This window comes from Castor canadensis, chromosome 11 (assembly GCF_047511655.1).
Source record: "Castor canadensis chromosome 11, mCasCan1.hap1v2, whole genome shotgun sequence".
Lineage (NCBI taxonomy): Eukaryota > Metazoa > Chordata > Mammalia > Rodentia > Castoridae > Castor > Castor canadensis.
In genome coordinates this window covers 63,650,970-63,670,202 of record NC_133396.1, presented here as the reverse complement: position 1 = coordinate 63,670,202, position 19,233 = coordinate 63,650,970, and the positions used below count along the sequence as shown (strand labels likewise).

Genomic DNA, 19,233 nt, shown 5'->3' with positions numbered 1-19,233 from the left:
AAAACAGGCCTGGGTATGTAGCTCAGTGGTAGAGTGCATGCTTCAAGAATTTGGGTTTGGTCCCCAGAACACCTCCCAACGCATCCCACCCCACTCCCAAAAAAGCCTACCACAGTGGTACTGCTCAACAGTCACACCACCCACCTTAGACCCTAAAGAGGGCAGTAGCACAATACCTTCACCTGTGCCTCTGCCAACCCTGTGAGAGTTAAATACAAACCAAACTGGATAACAGTCCTGTTCTGTTTCCACAGGTCATATGCTAAGAGTACAAACAGAGGATAGGTAAATCCTGAGAGAGAGATGTGGAAACAACCAGATAAGAAGTGGAAATACAATATATCCCTAGCACACCTTAGAGCTCAAAGCAGCATGAAAGCTTCTCTAAAGTCTTAGACCTCAAATGAGGAAAGTATAAACTACCTCATGCACCACAAAATATAAAAGTGATTAAGGGCTGTATAGCACATGTGGTAGAGACCCTGAGTTCAAACACCAATGCTACCCTCTCTCCCAAAAAAAGAGAGGAGAGGGAAGGGGATAGGGGGAAGGAGAGATTAGAAACATTATTCTTTGCTTACCTAAGTATTAAGGAAAGTCTCTCTACTGAGCCTTAAAACTGTTATTTTAGTTTTAGAATCCTGAAGCACAAAAGATGAGAAATAAACTCAAAACATCATGTGCAGCCATTAGCAACAGAAGTTAACCTTCCAAAAGTAACAAAGCCCTCAGAATTTAACATTGTGCAAGGACATAAAAGCTTACTAAATAAGGTGACTTGCATCTTAAATCTTGTTCTGACATTTACATGGTAAATAAATTTGAAAAAAACCAGTATTTTAGACTTGTTTTTTAAACAGAAATATAAAACTAAATTTAATAAACTCAACTTCACAAAAATCCTTAACACTTAAATGTTCCTCTTTAATAATTTCAGTTTTGCCAGGTACCGGTGGCTCATTCCTGAAACCCTAGCTACTTGGGAGGTTGAGATCTGGAGGATCACAGTTCCAGGCTAGCCTGACAAATAGTTCAAGAGACCCCATCTCCAAAATAACCAGAGCAAAATGGACTAGAGGTATGACTCAAGTGGTAGAGCACCCGCCTTGCAAGCTTGAAGCCCTGAGCTCAAACCCCAGACCCACCAAAAAAAAAAAAAAAAAAGCAAAACGTAATGAATGTTAACAGAAGCTGCAATGGGATGGCTGTTATTTTATATATATATTTCAACTTTTCTAAATTTTCTACAATAGACATGTTTATGTGTAATCAGAAAAATTATCTAAAAACATATATGCTGTCCATTTTCCTCTAGAATACATGAATTTAGATTACCTAACATTTGTTTTACATACATTTAACTTATCCTTAAAAAAGTGAGAAATTTAAAAGATAATAGGACTCCACGAGGCACCCTAGGATCTATGTTAAAAAAAAAAAAGGATAACTGAATCAATGTTATTTTTCATATTCTTGATATAGATCTAATTTAAACATTGCTAAAGCGAAGGTTCAAAGATTAATGCAGTCTAGCTTGTTTGGGTCCTACTATTGGGAACAAGATAAACTTAGTTTTCTCTCCTGGAAATACTGGTCAGCCATGTGAGTGGGAGTCCTAAAGTAGTTAAGGTACAGGACCAGAAAAGAACTTCAAAGACATTAGAAAAAAAGAAAAACTTTAATTTTGTGGCAATTTATAAATTATAAAGAGAAAAACTATAGTCATGACAGAGTCCATTAAACAAACTACTTGGAGGAAAAATATGGATCTTGCTGAGACATTCCAGTTATTCCAACAAGTGTCACTTGGCCAAAGTTATACTTTAAACAAGTACATGAAAAAAAACTTTTTTAATGTAAAATGGGGATATAAGGAAAAAAAATTGTAAAACCCGGGGATGTAGAGCTGAAGGAATGGCACAAGTGGCAAAGCACCTGCCTAGCAAGCTCAAGGCCAAGCTCAAACCCCAGTACTGCCAAAAAACAGGGAGAGGGGGTACACATAAAATTGTGATGAAGTGTCTACAATGGAATTATCAACAATATACACTGGTGAATATCAATCAGATTGTTTTTAGTCTGTAATATATAATAAACATGGAGTTTAGAAACTTTTTTTGCCGGGGAGGTCTAGAATTTGAACTCAGGGCTTCATGCTCGCAAAGCAGGCACTCTAACAACTTGAGCCACACCAACAATCCCATTATGCTTCAGTTATTTCGGAGATGGGGTCTCAAGAACTATTTGCCTGGGCTGGCATGAAACCTCAATCCTTCCATCCTCAGCCTCACAAATACTAGGATTACAGGCCTGAGCCAATGGCGCCCAGTTGAATTTACAATCTCTTAAAAATAATTCTGACAATGTACCTGTTATAAAGTCAGCACAAATTTACAGGATTTTTTTGTTGTTGAGGAGGCAATAATGGAGTTTGAACTCAGGGCCTCATGCTCCCATGCACTTCAGCTTAAACCACACCCCCAGTTCTTTCTGCTCTGGTTGTTTTGGAGATGGGGGGAGGTCTCCTTTTTTGCCCAGACAAGCCTGGACCACACAAGAGTGCACCACCACACCCACCTGCTTTGTCTACCCCCTCTTCCAGTACTGGGGCTTGAACTCAAGGCCTACATCTTGAGCCACTCCACCAGCCCTTTTTTGTAATGGATTTTTCAAACTACTTGCCCAGGCTGGCTTCAAACTGAAATCCTCCCGATCTCTGCCTCCTGAGTAGCTAGGACTACAGACTGAGCCACCAGTGTCTGGTCACGCCCAGCTTTTTTCTGTTGAAATGGGTCTCACATGAGGCACTGACGCTCGGCTTGGAAACCACTCTTGACAATGAAGCAGCTCAAGTTCCATCAACAAACAGATCAGGCAACCCTATCAGCATTTAGAAGAGCTAGCTTGGGGAAATTACCACTATGTCTAAAACTCAACTTCCTTATCTCAAAAAGGTAGTAACATTTGCTGTGAGAACTAAATTTGACCACATGCAGAAAGCACAAGGATCATGGAGAATATGTGACAGGCACTCAATAATGCAAGTTTCCTTTCTGCTCTTCTCTCAACTTTAATTAAGTTTACATATACATGAAGTAAGCAGGTTTAGGCCTCTTACAAAATTTTTCTCCATTATAAATTGGTTTCATCCCTTGAGAAACCATTATTATTACCCCTTGAGAGACTATTATTTTGGAAATTCATTTACTACTTATATTTGCAACAGGACTAGTTGTCTGTCAAAAACATGTTATTTGTTTTAAATCTGTCAACTTTAATTTGTCTTGTCATGCCAAGTAATTCTAATTACTGTTTGCTCCACACTGATAAATGCAAAGTTTTCTGGGTTTTGGTTTTTCTTCATTTTTCTTGTTTGTTGACAGTACTGAGAGTTGAACTCAGGGTCTCAAGCTTCCTAGTTGGGTGCTCCATCACTTGAGCCACATTCCAGCCCTCAAAGATTTTTGCTAAAAAATATACCCTTATGCTCTTCAGAGAACTGAAACTTTCACTCTGCTGTATCCAGATAGTCTTTTTTTCTATGAAATCCTTCCTGTATTCCCCCAATATTAGTGACTCCTTCCTCAGTGCAACTTATGTTCCTGCAAAAAAAATATATACACACACACTAATCACTCTGTACTATCACCTTTTGTGTGTAAAACCACTATCAAGCCACAAAACTTTTATCACTACAAAGTTCCTCATATGACCTTATAACCATACGTCCTTATGTCCCTAGACCTTGAATACCATTACTCCTATTCTTCACAGCTATTTTTGACCTCAAGAATTCTATTTAAAAGTTGGGTGCCAGTTGCTAACCCCTGTAATCCCAGCTACTCAAGAAGCAGAGATCAGCAAGACCATGGTTCGAAGCCAGCCCAGCAAAACAGCAAAATAGTCCACAAGACCCTATTTCAAAACAAGCCCAGCACTGCAAAAACAAAAAAAAAGGCTGACCTCAAACTTGCAACGATCCTCCTCAGTGTGGGAGGCTGGTATGTATCACCATGCCTGGCTAAAAGTTTATGCTTTTTTATTGCTAAGCAATATATTCCATGATATAGATATACCATACTTTATTCACTCACAGAAGGAATGTGAGTTATGAGCAGCTTTTAGTTATTACTAATAAAGCTACTATAAATGTTTGCTTACAGATTTGTGACAAAATGTTTTTAGTTCTCTAAATGCCCAATTGTACAAGTGATAGGTTGTATGGTTAAATGCACACAGTATTTAGTCTTATAAGCAACTGTATAGTGACCATACAATTCTACATTCAAGCTTCTTCATATCCTTGCCAGCATTTGGTATCATTAAACATACTTTTAATTTCAGCTATTCTAATAGGTATGTACTAATAACTTATTGTACTTTCATATTGCACTTCCCTAATGTCTTACTGATGCTGAACATCTTTTTATTTGCTTATTTGCCAGGTGTGTGTTCTCTTCAGTGAAATGACTATGTCTTTTTCCATTTTCTAAACAGACTGGCTTTTTTTCTGTTGAACTAAGTTATATATATATATTCTAGAGACAATCCTTTACCAGATATGTGGCTTGCACATATGTTCTTCCAGTTCATAACTTATCTTTGCATCCTCCCAGCATGGTTTTTCATATAGCAAAAGATTTTAGTTTTGATGCTGTCCAGTTTATCAATATTTATCAATATTTCTTTTAATGAATCATGCTTTTGGTGCCCATGATGTCTAAAAATGCTTCACCTAGCACTACTTTGTCTTGAAATGAAAACCCTAGTAAGTACATCTTACATAAGAAAATGATAATGCAATTAAAATATACGCATTAGGGGTTTTTTTGTTTTGTTTTTGGGTTTTTTTTTTTTGGTGGCACTGGGGTTCAAACTCAGGGACTCACACTTGTTAGGCAGACGCTCTACTGCTTGGGTCTACCAGCCCAAGTGTACACATTCAAAAAACAATCCAGCCTCCACACATAAACAACATTTAAAAAAAAAAAGTTTTAAGTTTATTTAAAAGCAAGCTTGTTTTTTTGGCAGTACTGAATTCGGCCTCACACTTGCTAGGCAGGCATTCTACTGCTTGAGCCAATCTGCCAGCCCCAGCAAGCTTGCCTTACAAAATTAAAAGCAAAACAGCTGCCAGGTAGAAACTTAAATAGGCTCTTTGTTGTTCATACTTTTATCACATTTTTAACCACGAAAAAAGCAAAGAAAAAGAAATGGTAGCAATTTTTGCAAGTTATTAGAGAATAAAATGTAAAATATGTCCACTTAAAAAAATTAACTTCACAAATTTCCTAGGACATAACATGATAAGGCCAGGTATGTATTTTTACAGCAATACTAACAAATTGGAATTTTTTTCCCCCAGAAGCTTCTCTGACGGCCAGAATCTATCAATGGATTAAGCAATGATAAAAATCTCTGATTTATTCAAATATGGCTAACCCACATTAGGAGAAAAAAGTTTAAAATGCATGGTATAACACTTAAAAATCTTATTTCCTAGAAATACAATTCTATTCTTTATCTTTTCACACCAATAATTTGTGTTCACTCTCAAAATTCAGAAAATATTTTCTTATTTATACTTTTCTATACCTGAAATGCCACTAACATATATAACTGGACCATGTTTAACTTGGCAGACTGTTTCCATAAGTGTATACTATCTTCTCTGAAAAGTTTATTTTCTGCAAATCAATGAAAGATGGTATCAAAAGGACCTTAGTGGTCATCTCAATTGTAATAAAAATAAATTCTAGCAAAAATGTAACAATTTAAAAATGCATATTCTTCATCCTAAATTGAACTAAACCCATTAAAACAAAAGGACACTTACCATTTGAAGTGTCAAGCAAGGGCATAGCCACACTACAGTTGCCATAAGGTGGCATACCCTGTGCTCCCAAAAATAACTTACGCTGAAGCATCCAAGACCAAACGATTAAAAGATCAACTCATCTTGACAGTTCAAACATTCTTCACTTGCAAAAGGAAGTCAAAAGGCAACAGCAAAATACAACAGGACGGGAGGTATGGCTCAAGAGGAAGAGCACCTGCTCTGCAAGCGCAAAGCCCTGAGTTCAAACCCCAGTCCCACCAAAAAATACAATAATTCATCAAATTGGAATGTAGTTCAGTGGGAAAGCACTTGCCTAGCATGCTTGAGACTGAATTCAAAACCCAGCACAAAAAAAAGATATATATAATAGCTATCTTAGATTATTATAGTTTCCACACTAATCACTCTAGTAATAATCAAGACATCTACTTTCACAACAGTGGAAGTATCACAAAATACAATACTCATTAACTTAAGTAAACTGTATAATAAAATTATACTTGTACTTCGCCAGCATATATACTGAAATTGGAACAATACAGAGATTAGCATAGTCCCTGCACAAGGATAACACACAAATTCAAAGCACTTCATATTTTAAAAAGAAAAACTATATACTTTGGTACTACTTTATAGTAAATAAATAAATAAGTAAATAAATGCCTACAAATTCTATAGTTATTTCAACATTTAAATATATTCAGAAGTATTTTAGTCACCCATTACAAAAAATAATAAAGTATATTTCATTCTGAATTATCTTATTTATTAAAAAAACTTTATAAAGAACTAAACCTCATTAAGTTATCAAAACTACTGAATAACATATTATTGCTTAAAAGTCATTTACTCCACACAGGCACCAGTGGCTCACACCTATAATCCTAGCTACTCAGGAGGCAGAGATCAGGAGGTCTGCAGCTCAAAGCCAGCTGGGGCAAATAGTTCTGGGAGAACCTATCTCAAAAAAAAATCCATCACAAAAAAGGGCTGGTGGAGTGGCTCAAGATGTAGGCCCTGAGTTCAAACTCCAGTACCTTAAAAAAAAAAAAAAGACAAAAAAAGAAAATGCACTTACTCACTAAAAAGACTTTTTCAGATTCTATAATACATCAGATAAATAATTCTTTAATGTTCCTTTAACTCACCACCAAAATAAGTGTTTCACTAATATCCGTGATAGGGTATTGAGTACAATATGCAGTAGCAGCATTATTTCTGTAATAATAAGATTTCTGAATAAAAAAATTCCAAAACTTTGTTTAAAACAATTACTTTAATGCAACATAAATTTCCTTGTAGACTTTTCTCCCATTTCTAAATAGGTGGATTAACAACTCTTGTTTTTTGTCCAGTGCTGGGATCAAGCTGAGGACCACCAGTGAGCTACACCTCCAGCCTCAACAACTCTCAATATTATGCCCATCACCCAGAATCTTCTACTTATTAAGAGTACTAAAGGGGTGGGAGTATGGATCAAGCGATAGAGCCTCTGCCTAGCAAGCATGAAGCTGTCAATTCAAACACCAGTACTATCAAACAAAAAAAGTAATAATGACTTCATTTCCACTTATATAAGTTAGTGCCAATATTTCTAGAAAGGACAATAGGTTTTGTTAAATCTTTATAACCCCTTGTCTAAAGAGTACTCCTGATTTCCCTTTTTTTTTTTGGAGACAGCTACTATATAGCCCAGGTTAGCCTCACACTTGCTATGTAGCCCAGTCAAGGAGAGTCAGGATTACTGGTGTGTACCACCATGGCTGGCTATTAAAGAGTAGTCTTTCGATGATATATAAACACAGGGGCTGATGATGAAACAGCATATCACAAAACTAGAAACCGGATACCTGTCGTGGTCTTCTAGGAAAAAACAACTGGAATAGCAGTATGTAGTATGATTCAAAACCCCACCAGCTTCACAATCACCCGTACGCTGCTTTAAAAACTGGATTCTTGGGCTAGGAGTGTAGCTCAGTGATAGAACACTTGCCTAGAATTCCTAAGGCCTTGGGTTTGCTCCTTGCACTGGCAAAAAAAAGCCTGGCAATGGTGGGCTCATTCCCATACTCCTAGCTACTTGGAAGGCTGAGATAGGAAAAAATTACAGTTTGAGGTCAGCCAGACCAAATAGTTCAAGACTCCATCTCCAAAATAAACAAAGCAAAAATGGACTGAATGTGTAGCTCACAAGCAAAGACCCAACCAGGTGCCAATGGCTCACACCTGTAGTCCTAGCTACTCAGAAGGCAGAGATCAGGGGAATCTTGGTTCCAAACCAGTCTGGGCAAATACTTTTGAGACCCTATCTCAAAAAATACTCAACATAAACTAGGGCTGGTAGTAGCTCAGGTGATAAGAGCACCTGCTTAGCAAGATGAGCCCCTGAATTCAAACTGGAAGGGAGCAAAGCCTTGAATTCAAAGCCCAGTCCCACAAAAAAATAAATAAATAAAACGGGGGCGGGGGGGAGCTGGAGGTGGGGCTCAAACAGTAGAGTAACTGCCTAGCAAGCATGAGGCCCTGAGTTCAAAATCCCACCCCCACCCCAAAAAACACCCAGATTCTTGGGCTCCATCAAGACATACAAACTAATGTTCTTTGGAAATGAGAAAGGAATCTGTATTTTTACAGACTCCTCACACCAAGTCTTAGAAACATATTCATCACCGCAAACTGCTTACATGGGTAGCCAAGGAGACAGATTGTGGAATTTTCCGGATTACTTTAAAATGCACACAGATTTCTACAGTGAAGGAAACCCAATTTCTTTTTTACTGTTATTGTACAAAGGGATTCTTCCTTGCTCTAGAACATCTATGAAAATGTGTTTTTTTTTAAAAAAAAAGTTTATTTCTTAAAAATATAATAAAATTTAGTAGGCTTAGGGTAGGATATGAGTCGATTTAACCCCAAATTTTTTTCTGAGTTAACTGCCAATACCAAAAAGCTTAGCACTGCCTTTATCTTTTGCTTGGCAGTACTGCAGTTTGAACTCAGGGCCTCATGTATGGCATTAAGTGCAAAGACATTTTCCTTAACTCTTAAGAATGTTTTTAAATTGACAATAGCTAAAATATACTTTACCTTAAGAATCTCATTTAATAAGGCAAATGTGGTGGCACATGCCTATATTCTCAGCACTTGGGAGGCTGAGGCAGGATTGAGTTTGAGGCCAATCTGGGCTACAGGGACAGACCCTGTCTCAAAAAAAAAAAAAAAGACAGCACTAGAATAGGCTCAAACTGGTGATTTTCCCCATCTTGGTTTTGTTTTTATTTTTTGTGGTACTGGGGTTTGAACTCAAAGCTTCATGCTTGCTAGACAGGCCCTCTTACCATGTAAGCCATTCCAACAGCCCTTTTTTGTGTTGGGCACTTTCAAGATAGGGTCTCAGGAACTATCTGCCTGGGGCTGGCTTTGAACCAGGATCCTCCTGATCTCTGCCTCCAAAGTAGCTAGGATTACAGGTATGAGCTACTGGCGCCCAGCATAAATACACTTTGGAGCCAAGCATGGGGCTCAAGTCTATAATCCCAGCACTTGGAAGCCTGAGGCAGGAGCACTGGGAGTGCAAGGTCAGCCTGGGCTACACAGGAGACCCGATCTCAAAAAAAAAAAAAAAAAAAAAGAAGTCTCTCCAAAAACCAAATTGTCATTAACAAAACAAACATAGGCTCAAAGAAAGAAAAACTATTTTTTTGTACTCTCTATTCTCACCAGTGCTTATTAACACCATTTCAAAAAATATCTTTTTTAAATTGATCTCTTGTGCTGAGGAACTTCCTAGCGTATAAATAACAATGCACTGCATAAGTTGAACTGCCACTACTGAATTCACAAAGGAGTAAATCACAACCTAATAATACCACAAAGAAATATCCAAGCTATCTGATTTTATGAATCTTAACTGTTCTTACAGAGTTGTTTTTGGTTTTTGTTTTTTTTTTTTTGGAGGAGGGTTGTGGGAGAGAGTCCTGGTTTTTGAACTCAGGGCCTCACACTTGCTTGGCAGGTGCTTTTTTTGAATGTTAGGTATTTTTGATAGGGGCTCACTTTTTGCCTGGGCTGGCCTCACACTGATATTCTGCAGATCTCTACCTCCTGAGTAGCTAGGATTACAGTTGTGAGCCATTGGCACGAGGCTGTTACTGGCTTACTAGTAAAGCCAGTATGGTCTTCACTAAAACATCCTGACACAGCAGTTTTCAACCTAAAATAATTTTGCCTCTCAGGGGACATTTAGCAGTAGAGACATTTTTTGGTTGTCACAACTGAGGAAATATACTACTGGCATCTAGTGCATAAAGGACAGGAATGCTACTAAAAAATACATATATGTAATATATATATAATATATGTAATATACATACATATACATATTACGTATATATATAATATATACATATTACACTTATATATACATATAACGTACAGTACAGGCCCCCACAACAATAATCAGCCCCAAATGTCACTGGTACCAGAGTTGAGAAACCCTGCAACCCAAGCATTTTTGCTCAACTCTGAAAGTACTAAAGTTCTTCATTACAATGACCAGCAAAACAACACACCTGATAAATTCTCCCAAGCCATGAATTAAAATCCTCACTACTAGCTGACTATGGCTCAATAAGAGGTAGGTTTCACTGTAAGTTTCTGGAATTCTAACAATTAGAATGACTTGCAGGTTTGTGTTATTACTCAATGCAATACACTTTTAACATTTTTAAAGCACTATCAAACCTTCTAAAAGTTCATTCTAAATGATTTTAAGAGACATTTTACCGCTCTTTCCTACTTGCTCGTGTCATCTGAAGAATCACACAGCTAAACTACAATATGTTACTAAAGTAAAACAAAGCCTTTATTTCAAGTCTTTCCAAATAAGCTTTTACATTTCAGTTAACTGCTGTGAACTTCTGTTCCACACTATAAGCATGTTGATTAAAATCCTTTAAAATTTTGAGAAAATATTAAGAACAGTTCCACTGTCTCTGATCAAAAAGGTTAACTGGTAGTAGCTAAGGTTTATGAGACTTGAAAAACTTGAGACTAAACCATTCTCTTCTCTACCTTAAAGTGTATTTTCGTGTGCCTAGTCAACCACTAGCAAGAAGCTATGGTATTTTATCAATACTTGGAATATTGTCAAAAAATGCAAAGTTTTCATTAAAATCGACAGTTGGTTCACAAATAGGAAGGTTTTGACATATTCCTACTGCTCAAACTTATTAGTCATACTTTCTTAGTAACTGCAAAACCTCTTTTGCACCTTTTTAATGTATAGCTTTTCCATTATGTAAGAGTTGGGCTAAGCACCAGCTGCTCACGTCTGTATCCTAGGATAGTCTGTAATCCTAAAACATGGGAGACAGAAATCAGGAGAATCACGTTGGGGTGGGGGGGTAGTTTGGGAGACCCTATCTGGAAATATCAACACACAAAAAAAAGAAAGGCTGGCGAAGTGGTTCAAGTGGTAGAGGCCCTGAGTTCAAACACCACACCACCAAAAAACCAGAAAAAACAATTGATAATTTTCCTTGATAGTTTTCCCACCCCATACTCCCATGCAGGATATCCAACCCAACTGAATACTGTTTTAATACTGATTTAGTATTTTAATTCTATTTAATAGTTCACCACATAATTAAAATTTAATTCTGATTAGAGTTCTTAGGGTGACAGAAGAAAACCTTAACTGCTTCCTCCAAAACCTGAAAAAAGGGCAAAGAAAGGGATATCTGTAAATATAACATCCAATAAAGTTGTCAGCTTTCCTTGCTTTTTCAACATATTATTCCTAATAGAGCAGCATTAGAACTTACCCATTCACTTAAGTCACTTCCCCTGACCATCTAGAACTTTTAATACTTGTCGTCCAAACCTGCTTGCTCATGGTCTAATAATAAACCTAATTATACAATCTCTAACAGCCCCCGACAACCTTTTCCTTAAGAAGCCATAAAGGTGATTTAACTGACGCCTCAAACTCGCAGTCTATTTCTAAGATAGATTTCTTCATTCCACCCTTCAGCTTCGGCCCAGGGCCAGAAGTTTCTGGCTGCAGAGCGGGGAGGGAGCTCACCCACACCGAGAATGACACACACTGGGCGTTGGACACAGGGTAACCGCCGGTTCATTTCTCTTTAAATCTGGCAGCACGTGGGGCGGCATTGTGAAGCCACCAACCCGCCTCCCCCTTCCACACGGCACACGTACGCCTCCAGCGCGCATGCTCCGCTCACACGGTCCTAGCAGAGTAGGAGCCAACCCCCTAAAAAGTCGACCTGAAGCCGCAAACGGCCGGAGGCCGAGACAATGGGGGAGGGGGGACACAGGCTCGTCAGGGAGGCAGCCAGGGTTGCCGCCCCTGGCCCGAGCCCGCGGTCGCACCTAGTGGGGGGTCTTGCAGGCCTGCGCGGAAGCCCAAGTCTCGGCGAGCACAAAGCCCGGGCCGGCCTGCGAGCTGCTCTCCCAGTGCCCGCGACTACCCTCCCCCAGCCGGGCGGCGCAGACGGAGCCCGTGCCAGGCGGAGGCAGGCGAGGCGGCGTCCAGCACCCCGCGGGGCTCTGGGACACCGCGCGCCCGCACGAGCCGCCCCGGCCCCTGCTTTTGTTGTCCGCCCGAACTCCGCGGACCCGCGGCTGCCCGCGGAGAAGTTTTGCGCGCCGCCCCTATCCGGCCCCGAGCCAGCCCCCTTAGCCCGCTCCCCGGCCTCCGCCGCCCGCCGCGGCTCGGACGCCCGGGCCAGGCACCCGCGGCCGCGCGGGGTCCCGGACGCTCCGGCTGTCCCCGAGGGCCGGTGGCCTTGGTCGCACCTGAGCTCGAGACCCGCCCCTCCAAAAGGGTCGGCCCGACCCGGGACCCACGCCCCTCCCCCGCAACACCCTAGCGAGCCGTGGGGGAGGGGGCAACCCCCGTGCGCCGTGCCGCGTCCCAGGACGAGCCTGGGGCGCGTCCCCACCCCAAGGCCCTCCCGGAGCCGGGAAAGAAGTGCCGGGCCTGGCGGGAACCAAGCCCCGCACCCCCAGCCTCGCAGGCCCGTTCTCCTCGCAGCTGGTCATTCACCTGCCAGCTGTCTTCGCAGTAGCAGCGCAGACTGCAGCTCCGTCATCCTCCCCGCCAAGGGCCCGGGCTGCCGCCGGGGCTTCCGAAGGGCTGCGGACAAGCTCTAGGGGCGGCTGGAGCTGGATGTGCTGAGGAACCCGGGCCCCGCGACCGGAGCTCGAAGCCGAAGGAGGCCGGGATGGGGCGGCGGGAGCTACGCCTTGATGCCGGTGCGTGTCTGCGCGGGTCTGCTCGGCTCAGCTCTTCTCACAGCGCCTCACGCCCGGAAGGGGAGGGTACCCGGACCGCCGCGGCGCGCACTGGGACTTCGCTCGCCCGCTTCCCTCCTACTACCCACCAGTCGGCCCCACCGGTGCCTTCCCCCGCCACAGCCTCACTGAGCGCAGGGCCGCTCCGCGCAAGCGCGCTAGGCCTGCCTGCTTGGGAAGCAGTCCGCCTGCTAGTCCGACCCCTTACTTCCCTGCCCCGCCTCCGGCGGCGGAGCCCCGCCCCTTGCACTCTGTTGCCCCGGCCTCCGCCATCTTGGGAAGGTCCACGCCGGGCAGGCTGCGGAAGCCTTCTCTCGTAGGCATCCCGCGGACGCCATGACAAAGAGGTCGCGGAGGGTCAGAAGGACGCCTCCAGGTTGAAGCCGGTGGTCTGGGAGTGGAGGGACCAAAAGAAGTGGTAGATGTCTAGTTGTTAGCTAGTAGTCATGTAACACTGCACACATAGTGTGCGAGTTAATCTTTGTTAGCCGAATTTAGTATTAGGCATGCCTCATTTTAAGCAGCCATCAAAATACAGAATATGTACTAATTCGCTTTTCGTAAAGAAAATTATTCTTGAAATAAGCAAAATATTCTGAATCTCAGTACAAAATGTTTAAACAAATCATCAGTAATACTTTCCATGAGTAGCCGAGCACTGGTGACTCACGCCTAATCCTAGCTACTCTGGAGGCAGAGATCATGAGGTTCCCAGTTGGAAGCCAACCCGGCAAGTAGTTCCGAGACCTTATCCTGAAAATACTCAGCATAATGTCATGCTGGTGGAGTGGCTCAAGCGGTAGAGTGCTTGTCTAGCAGGCACGAGGCCCTAAGCTCGAATCTCAACATCACCATTTAAAAACTATACTTTCTATAAATAAAGTGAGATTAGCAAAACCTGTAATAAGGTGAGATGTGGTGCACACCAGTAATCCCAGTATTTTTCGACCATGGGGCAGGAGAGTCAGGAGTTTTCTATTGTCAAAGTGAGACACAGGGTTTGAGAAAAAAAAAACTTATCCCACGCCACGTCCTTTCTTATTTCTGTGGTTTTGTGCCTTGTAAATAACACAGTCTCAATAAAGAGATGGGGCAGAAGACTAACATCTAATGACAAATTTGTTCCTTCAATAAATGTTTGTTACCGGTACTAACCGTGTATCTGGGCTGTAGAAGAGAAGCTCCATTCTTACTCTCAAAGGACCTACTGTGTGAGCTCCAGATAAGGTAAACCGGAGAAACAGATCCTACCATGGTTTGATTATAAAACCTACTGAACTAGCATGCATAAGACCCTGAGCCATCCCCAACACTGAAAAATAAAAAAGTTACTGTAAAAAACAAAAAGGAAAACTTTGAATGAATCAACAACCACTTTGTAAGAATAGAATACCTAGATGCCAAACCAGGTTTTGTGATGCCTAGAGTTTAACCAATCTGAGGGACACACTTTAAGTGTGCCCAGATTTGATTCCTTTGGGTGGAGGGGGAGGGGCGTGGAAATAAAAAATGTGACAGCCAAGCACCGCTGGCTCACTCCTGTAATCCTAGCTACTCAGGAGGCAGAGATCAGGAAGATTGAGGTTCAAAACAAGCCCAGGCAAATAGTTCTAGAAACCCTATCTCAACAACAACAAAAAAAATCACAAAAAAGGACTAGTGGCTAGTGGCTCAAGGTGTAGGCCCTGAGTTCAAACCCCAGTACTGCAAAAAAAAAAATGGGAAATCTAAGCAGACTAATCATTGCCATTAATCTAGTGACTTTATAAATGTTGAGTATAGAGCCAAATACTGTAGTGGATTATAGTTATATTTATTCCCTAACATATTTGGTTTTGGCGTGGAGTTTCTAATGTTTTTTCTGGCAGTATCTTAAGCATAATTGATCTTCTTTCCCTTCCTATCTTACCCAAAGTGCTTTTGTACCAGCAATTCTATCAAGCCCTCTTTTTCTTGGAAACCTCCTGGCACCCTCCACATCACCACTATGGTCTGGGATGGTTGTTTGGGGCCATGCCTACTGCATAGATGACTTCCTATGGCTTAATTTGGCTGTTCTCCCAGCCTGGGACCATTATATTCCTGATCTCAAGTCTAACTTTTCATTTACTCCCTTATTTTGTTGGAGAACATCATCAAGTAATTTTTGATGAGGCTGTGCAAGGCAACATCCCTAAGTGCTTACAGATATAAAAATGTGTTAGGACAGGCACAGGTGACTCATGCCTGTAATCCTAGCTGCTCAGGAGATAGATATCAGAATTGTATGCAAATAGTTCATGTGCCCCTATCTTGAAAATACCCAACACAAAAAAGGGCTGGCTGAGTGGCTAAGTGGTACAGCATCTGCATAGTGCAAAGTCCTAAATTCAAATCCCATTCCCACCAAAAAAAAAAGTGTTACTCATTTTTGCAGTGCTAGGAATTAAATCTAGAACCTCATGCACACCCAGGCAAGTGTTCTACCACTGAGCTACATCACTAGCCCCTCTCTTTTTTGGGGGAGAGGGGGGCAGTACTGGGGTTTAGAACTCATGGTCTCCCACTTGCTAGGTAGGCACTCTACCACTTGAGCCACTCCACCAGCACTATCTTGTGTTGGGTATTTTCAAAATAGATTCTCTCAAACTACTTGCTACGGCTGGCTTTGAACCACGATCCTCCTGATCTCTGCCCCCTGAGTAGCTAGGATTACAGGCGTGAGCCACCAGTACCCAGCAATAGCCCTTGTCATTAAACGATGATAATACTAAGATAGCTGGGTATAAAATTTTATAAATTTTAAAATCTAATAATTTTCTTTCCAAACTATGAAAACATTGGTCCATTATCTTCTAGCATTCAGTGTTTTGAGGTTTTGTTGTTGTTATTGATTCTTGTTCCCTTGTAAGTGATCTGTTTTTGTTTTGTTTTCATGTAGATACTGTCAATTTTTTGGTTTGGTTGGTTTAGATTTTTGGTGGTACTGGGGTTTGAACTTAGGGCTTCTCGCTTGCAAAACAGGCATTCCATACCTCCAGTCCATTTTTCTCTGGTTATTTTGGAGATGGGAATCTCAAGAACTAGTTGCCTGGGCTGGCCTCAAACCTCAGTCCTCCCTATGTCAGCCTTCCAAGTAGCTAGTCTTACAGGCGATAGCCCGTGGCAGCAGGGGCTTATATCTTTCTTTCTTTCTTTTTCTCTCTCTCTTCCTCCATTCCTTTCCTTCCTTCCTTCCTTCCTTTCCTTCCTTCCTTCCTTCCTTCCTTTCCTTCCTCCCTTCCTTTCCTTCCTCCCTTCCTTTCCTTCCTCCCTTCCTCCCTTCCTTTCCTTCCTTCCTTCTTTCTTTCTTTCCTCATGAAAAGGGTTTTTCCTTATGAAGAGGAGAAATCCCAGTTTATGGTGTCATGAAAGCCATGATAGGAAAGTGCTCCCAGGAGAAAGGAATGATCAGCTGCTGAGAGGTGGAGAAAAATGGGGTTTGAGAAGTATGCACTGAGTTTTGAAACTGGAAAGTTATTGTTGACCTCTACAAAGTTTTTTTTTTTTTTTTAAGTAAAGCAGGAGTGTTTATTGAGATAGAAAAGCAGCAAAGAGCAGAGCTCCCAGAGGTGGGAGGTGTCCCAAGAGAGGGTGCCCTTGACAAAGTATTTTAATAGACCGAAAAGAGTAGGCTAAAGGCTAAAGGCAAGGTGAGGAAGAGATCTCGTTGTTGAGTGCTTTTTTTGAGGTTTGTGGTTGTGAACTGAAAGTGCAAACACTAGGTCCAGATCAGTTAAGGGTTTTTTTTTTTGCCCCAGTAACGTTCGGCATCACAGATGCAGTCATGGCTGATAGGGCCTATTCAGGGTTGAGAGTTAGCCAGGCAAATAAAATGGAGAGAGAAGCCAGGTGCTGGTGGCTACTCAGGAGGCAGAGATGGGGAGGATCTCAGTTCAAAACCAGCCTGGGCAAAAAGTTCAAGAGACCCTATCTTGAAAATAGTCAACACAAAAATGAGCTGGCAGAGTGGGTCAAGCGATAGAGCACCTATCTAGCAAGCATGAGGACCTGAGTTCAAACTCCAGTACTACCAAAAAAAAAAAAAAATGGAGAAAGAGATGGAGGCAGACAGGCAAGTTTGTTGACGGTTTATGGAGAGAGTGATTATAGTAATGGACTATGCTCTAAGCTGGCAAGAGAAGAAAGCAAAAACAGGAAGGGGCTATGGGTGGTGAATAAGTACCAACAAGGGAACTTGATGAGGCTGGAGAGTTGGGTAGTATGGACGTGAACACAATTGAGCTGGAAGGATAGGAAATGGTGTGTGGTGGGAGTGGCTTGAAACTGAGAATTGGGGTATGATATGGTTATGGGTAATAAGACCATCTCTTGGGATGAGAGAGGAGAGGAAGTCAAGCAGGCTTCAGGCAGAGGTAGTGGATGGGTCACCCTCATGGGTAATTAAGTACCCTAAACCCGTTGCTGGTGGCTCACGCCTATAATCCTAGCTATCAGTAGGCCAAGATCAGGAGGATCAAAATTCAAGGCCAGCCTGCCAAATCCTTCCTGAGATCTTATCTCAGAAACACCCAACACAAAAGCAGACTGGTAGAGTGACTCAAGTGGTAGAGCGCTTGCCTAGCAAGTGTGAGGCCCTAAGTTCAAATCCTAGTACTGCCAAAAAAAATAAAAAAATAAAAAATTCAGTCTCCTTAAGGACAAATACCAGAGTAGGATGAAGAAAAGCCTGTGAGGCAGGAGCCAAAATCATTGATGAATGTGTTGCAGAGAACAGCAATAAAAGGAATGAGTTAAAAATAACCTCAACAGGTAAGAGTTAGGGAAGGAAAAGGTTGAGAGCCAACTGGCAATGGGGAACAAGGAGACTATACTAAGCCTGCTGGCACTGAGAACCATGGAATGTGAGAGAAAAGACATCTTTCCCCTGCAAGGACTAAGGAAGCTGCTTCCCCAGAAGAGGGTCAAATTCAGGTGAGACCAAGAGATGGGGAGGAGCCCAAGAGCACCTGTCCTGATCTAAACTCACTGTCTTCCCCCCAGACCTGCTCTATCATAACCAATGATAGCCAGTCACTGGGTCTCAAGTCCAGATCACAAACAGGAATCCACCCCTCTCCCCATTATATCTAATGCATTACCAGACCTAAATTGTTTCATGAACACTCCTTAGTCTAAGCCTGGATATTGCCAGAGCCTTCTGAAGGGTCTCTCAGCTACTAGTTTGGGCCTTGGCCCTCTCTCCCTGCAGCCACAGCAAACACTGAGCAAATTTGCCTCCCACTGTTTTAGAATGAGGTCCAAGCTCTCTCCGTGAAGGTTTAATCGCCCTTCACCATTAGTGTCTTTGAGCTCTCCAGCCCCGTCTCCCTCATCCTGCACCTCTTCTCCCACTCTATCCTGACAGACTGCACATCTTTCCTTCCTCAGAAAAATCTAGGACCGTCCATTTGCTGTTCCAATGGCCTAGAAGACTCTTCTGCTACATATATGTGGCAAATTCCTGCGAATTCATCTTTCAGAGCCTTGAAGGAAACAACTCCCCTGCTCCGAATGCCTTTCCCAATCACAAAATTAATCTTATCCTCTATGTCTCCTGTTTCCACCATTTCTTATCCTAGCATTATAATACAGTATTACAGGTAGGTTTTTCTTTTGTTGGTTTTGTTTGTTTTTTTCTTTTCAGTTGTCTAAAGCTTGTGATGTCAGGTCTCTACTTCACCTCTCTGTTCTCAGCACTTAATATAATGATGCTACACTGTAGGCATTCGACACATATCTCTAGAATGAATAAATTAATCCTATTAAATACAAAGAAGGATAAATCCTCTCATGATTAGTATAGACTGATGCTTATTAAATTCAAGTTTGGTACATTGTGGTGTACCAAGGTGTTCTTGAAGCCACGGAGTAAACCTCTCCTGGATTATTAATTGTACTTTTTTTTTTTTTTTTTGGTAATTCTGGGGTTTGAACTCAAGGCCTTGCACTTACTAGGCAGGCACTCTACTACTTGAGCCACTCCAACAGCCCTACTAATATTTGTAGATTAAAAAGTAAAAAATACTTAAAGGAAAATGTGCAACTTTAAATGCTCT

The 19,233-nt window shown here is 41.7% G+C and overlaps 1 protein-coding gene and 1 non-coding gene across 3 annotated transcripts in view; one reads left to right on the top strand and one right to left on the bottom strand.

Moving 5' to 3' along the window:
- Positions 1 to 13,322, bottom strand: part of Ube2g1 (ubiquitin conjugating enzyme E2 G1) — a 96,447-nt gene extending 83,125 nt beyond the window's left edge. The window contains exon 1 of one of the 2 annotated variants that reach the window (XM_020163490.2): positions 12,909 to 13,322. In XM_020163490.2, the coding sequence (XP_020019079.2) occupies positions 12,909 to 12,954 (46 nt within the window). In that variant the 5' untranslated portion in view covers positions 12,955 to 13,322. Of the gene's footprint in view, positions 1 to 11,664; positions 12,241 to 12,908 lie in introns of those variants that run through there. The other variant, XM_074047156.1, reaches the window with a different exon arrangement.
- LOC141414330 (U6 spliceosomal RNA) lies at positions 6,336 to 6,439 on the top strand. Its single transcript, XR_012439390.1, has one exon. It is a non-coding gene; the product is annotated as a U6 spliceosomal RNA (small nuclear RNA).
- Positions 13,323 to 19,233: the final 5,911 nt, after the last annotated feature.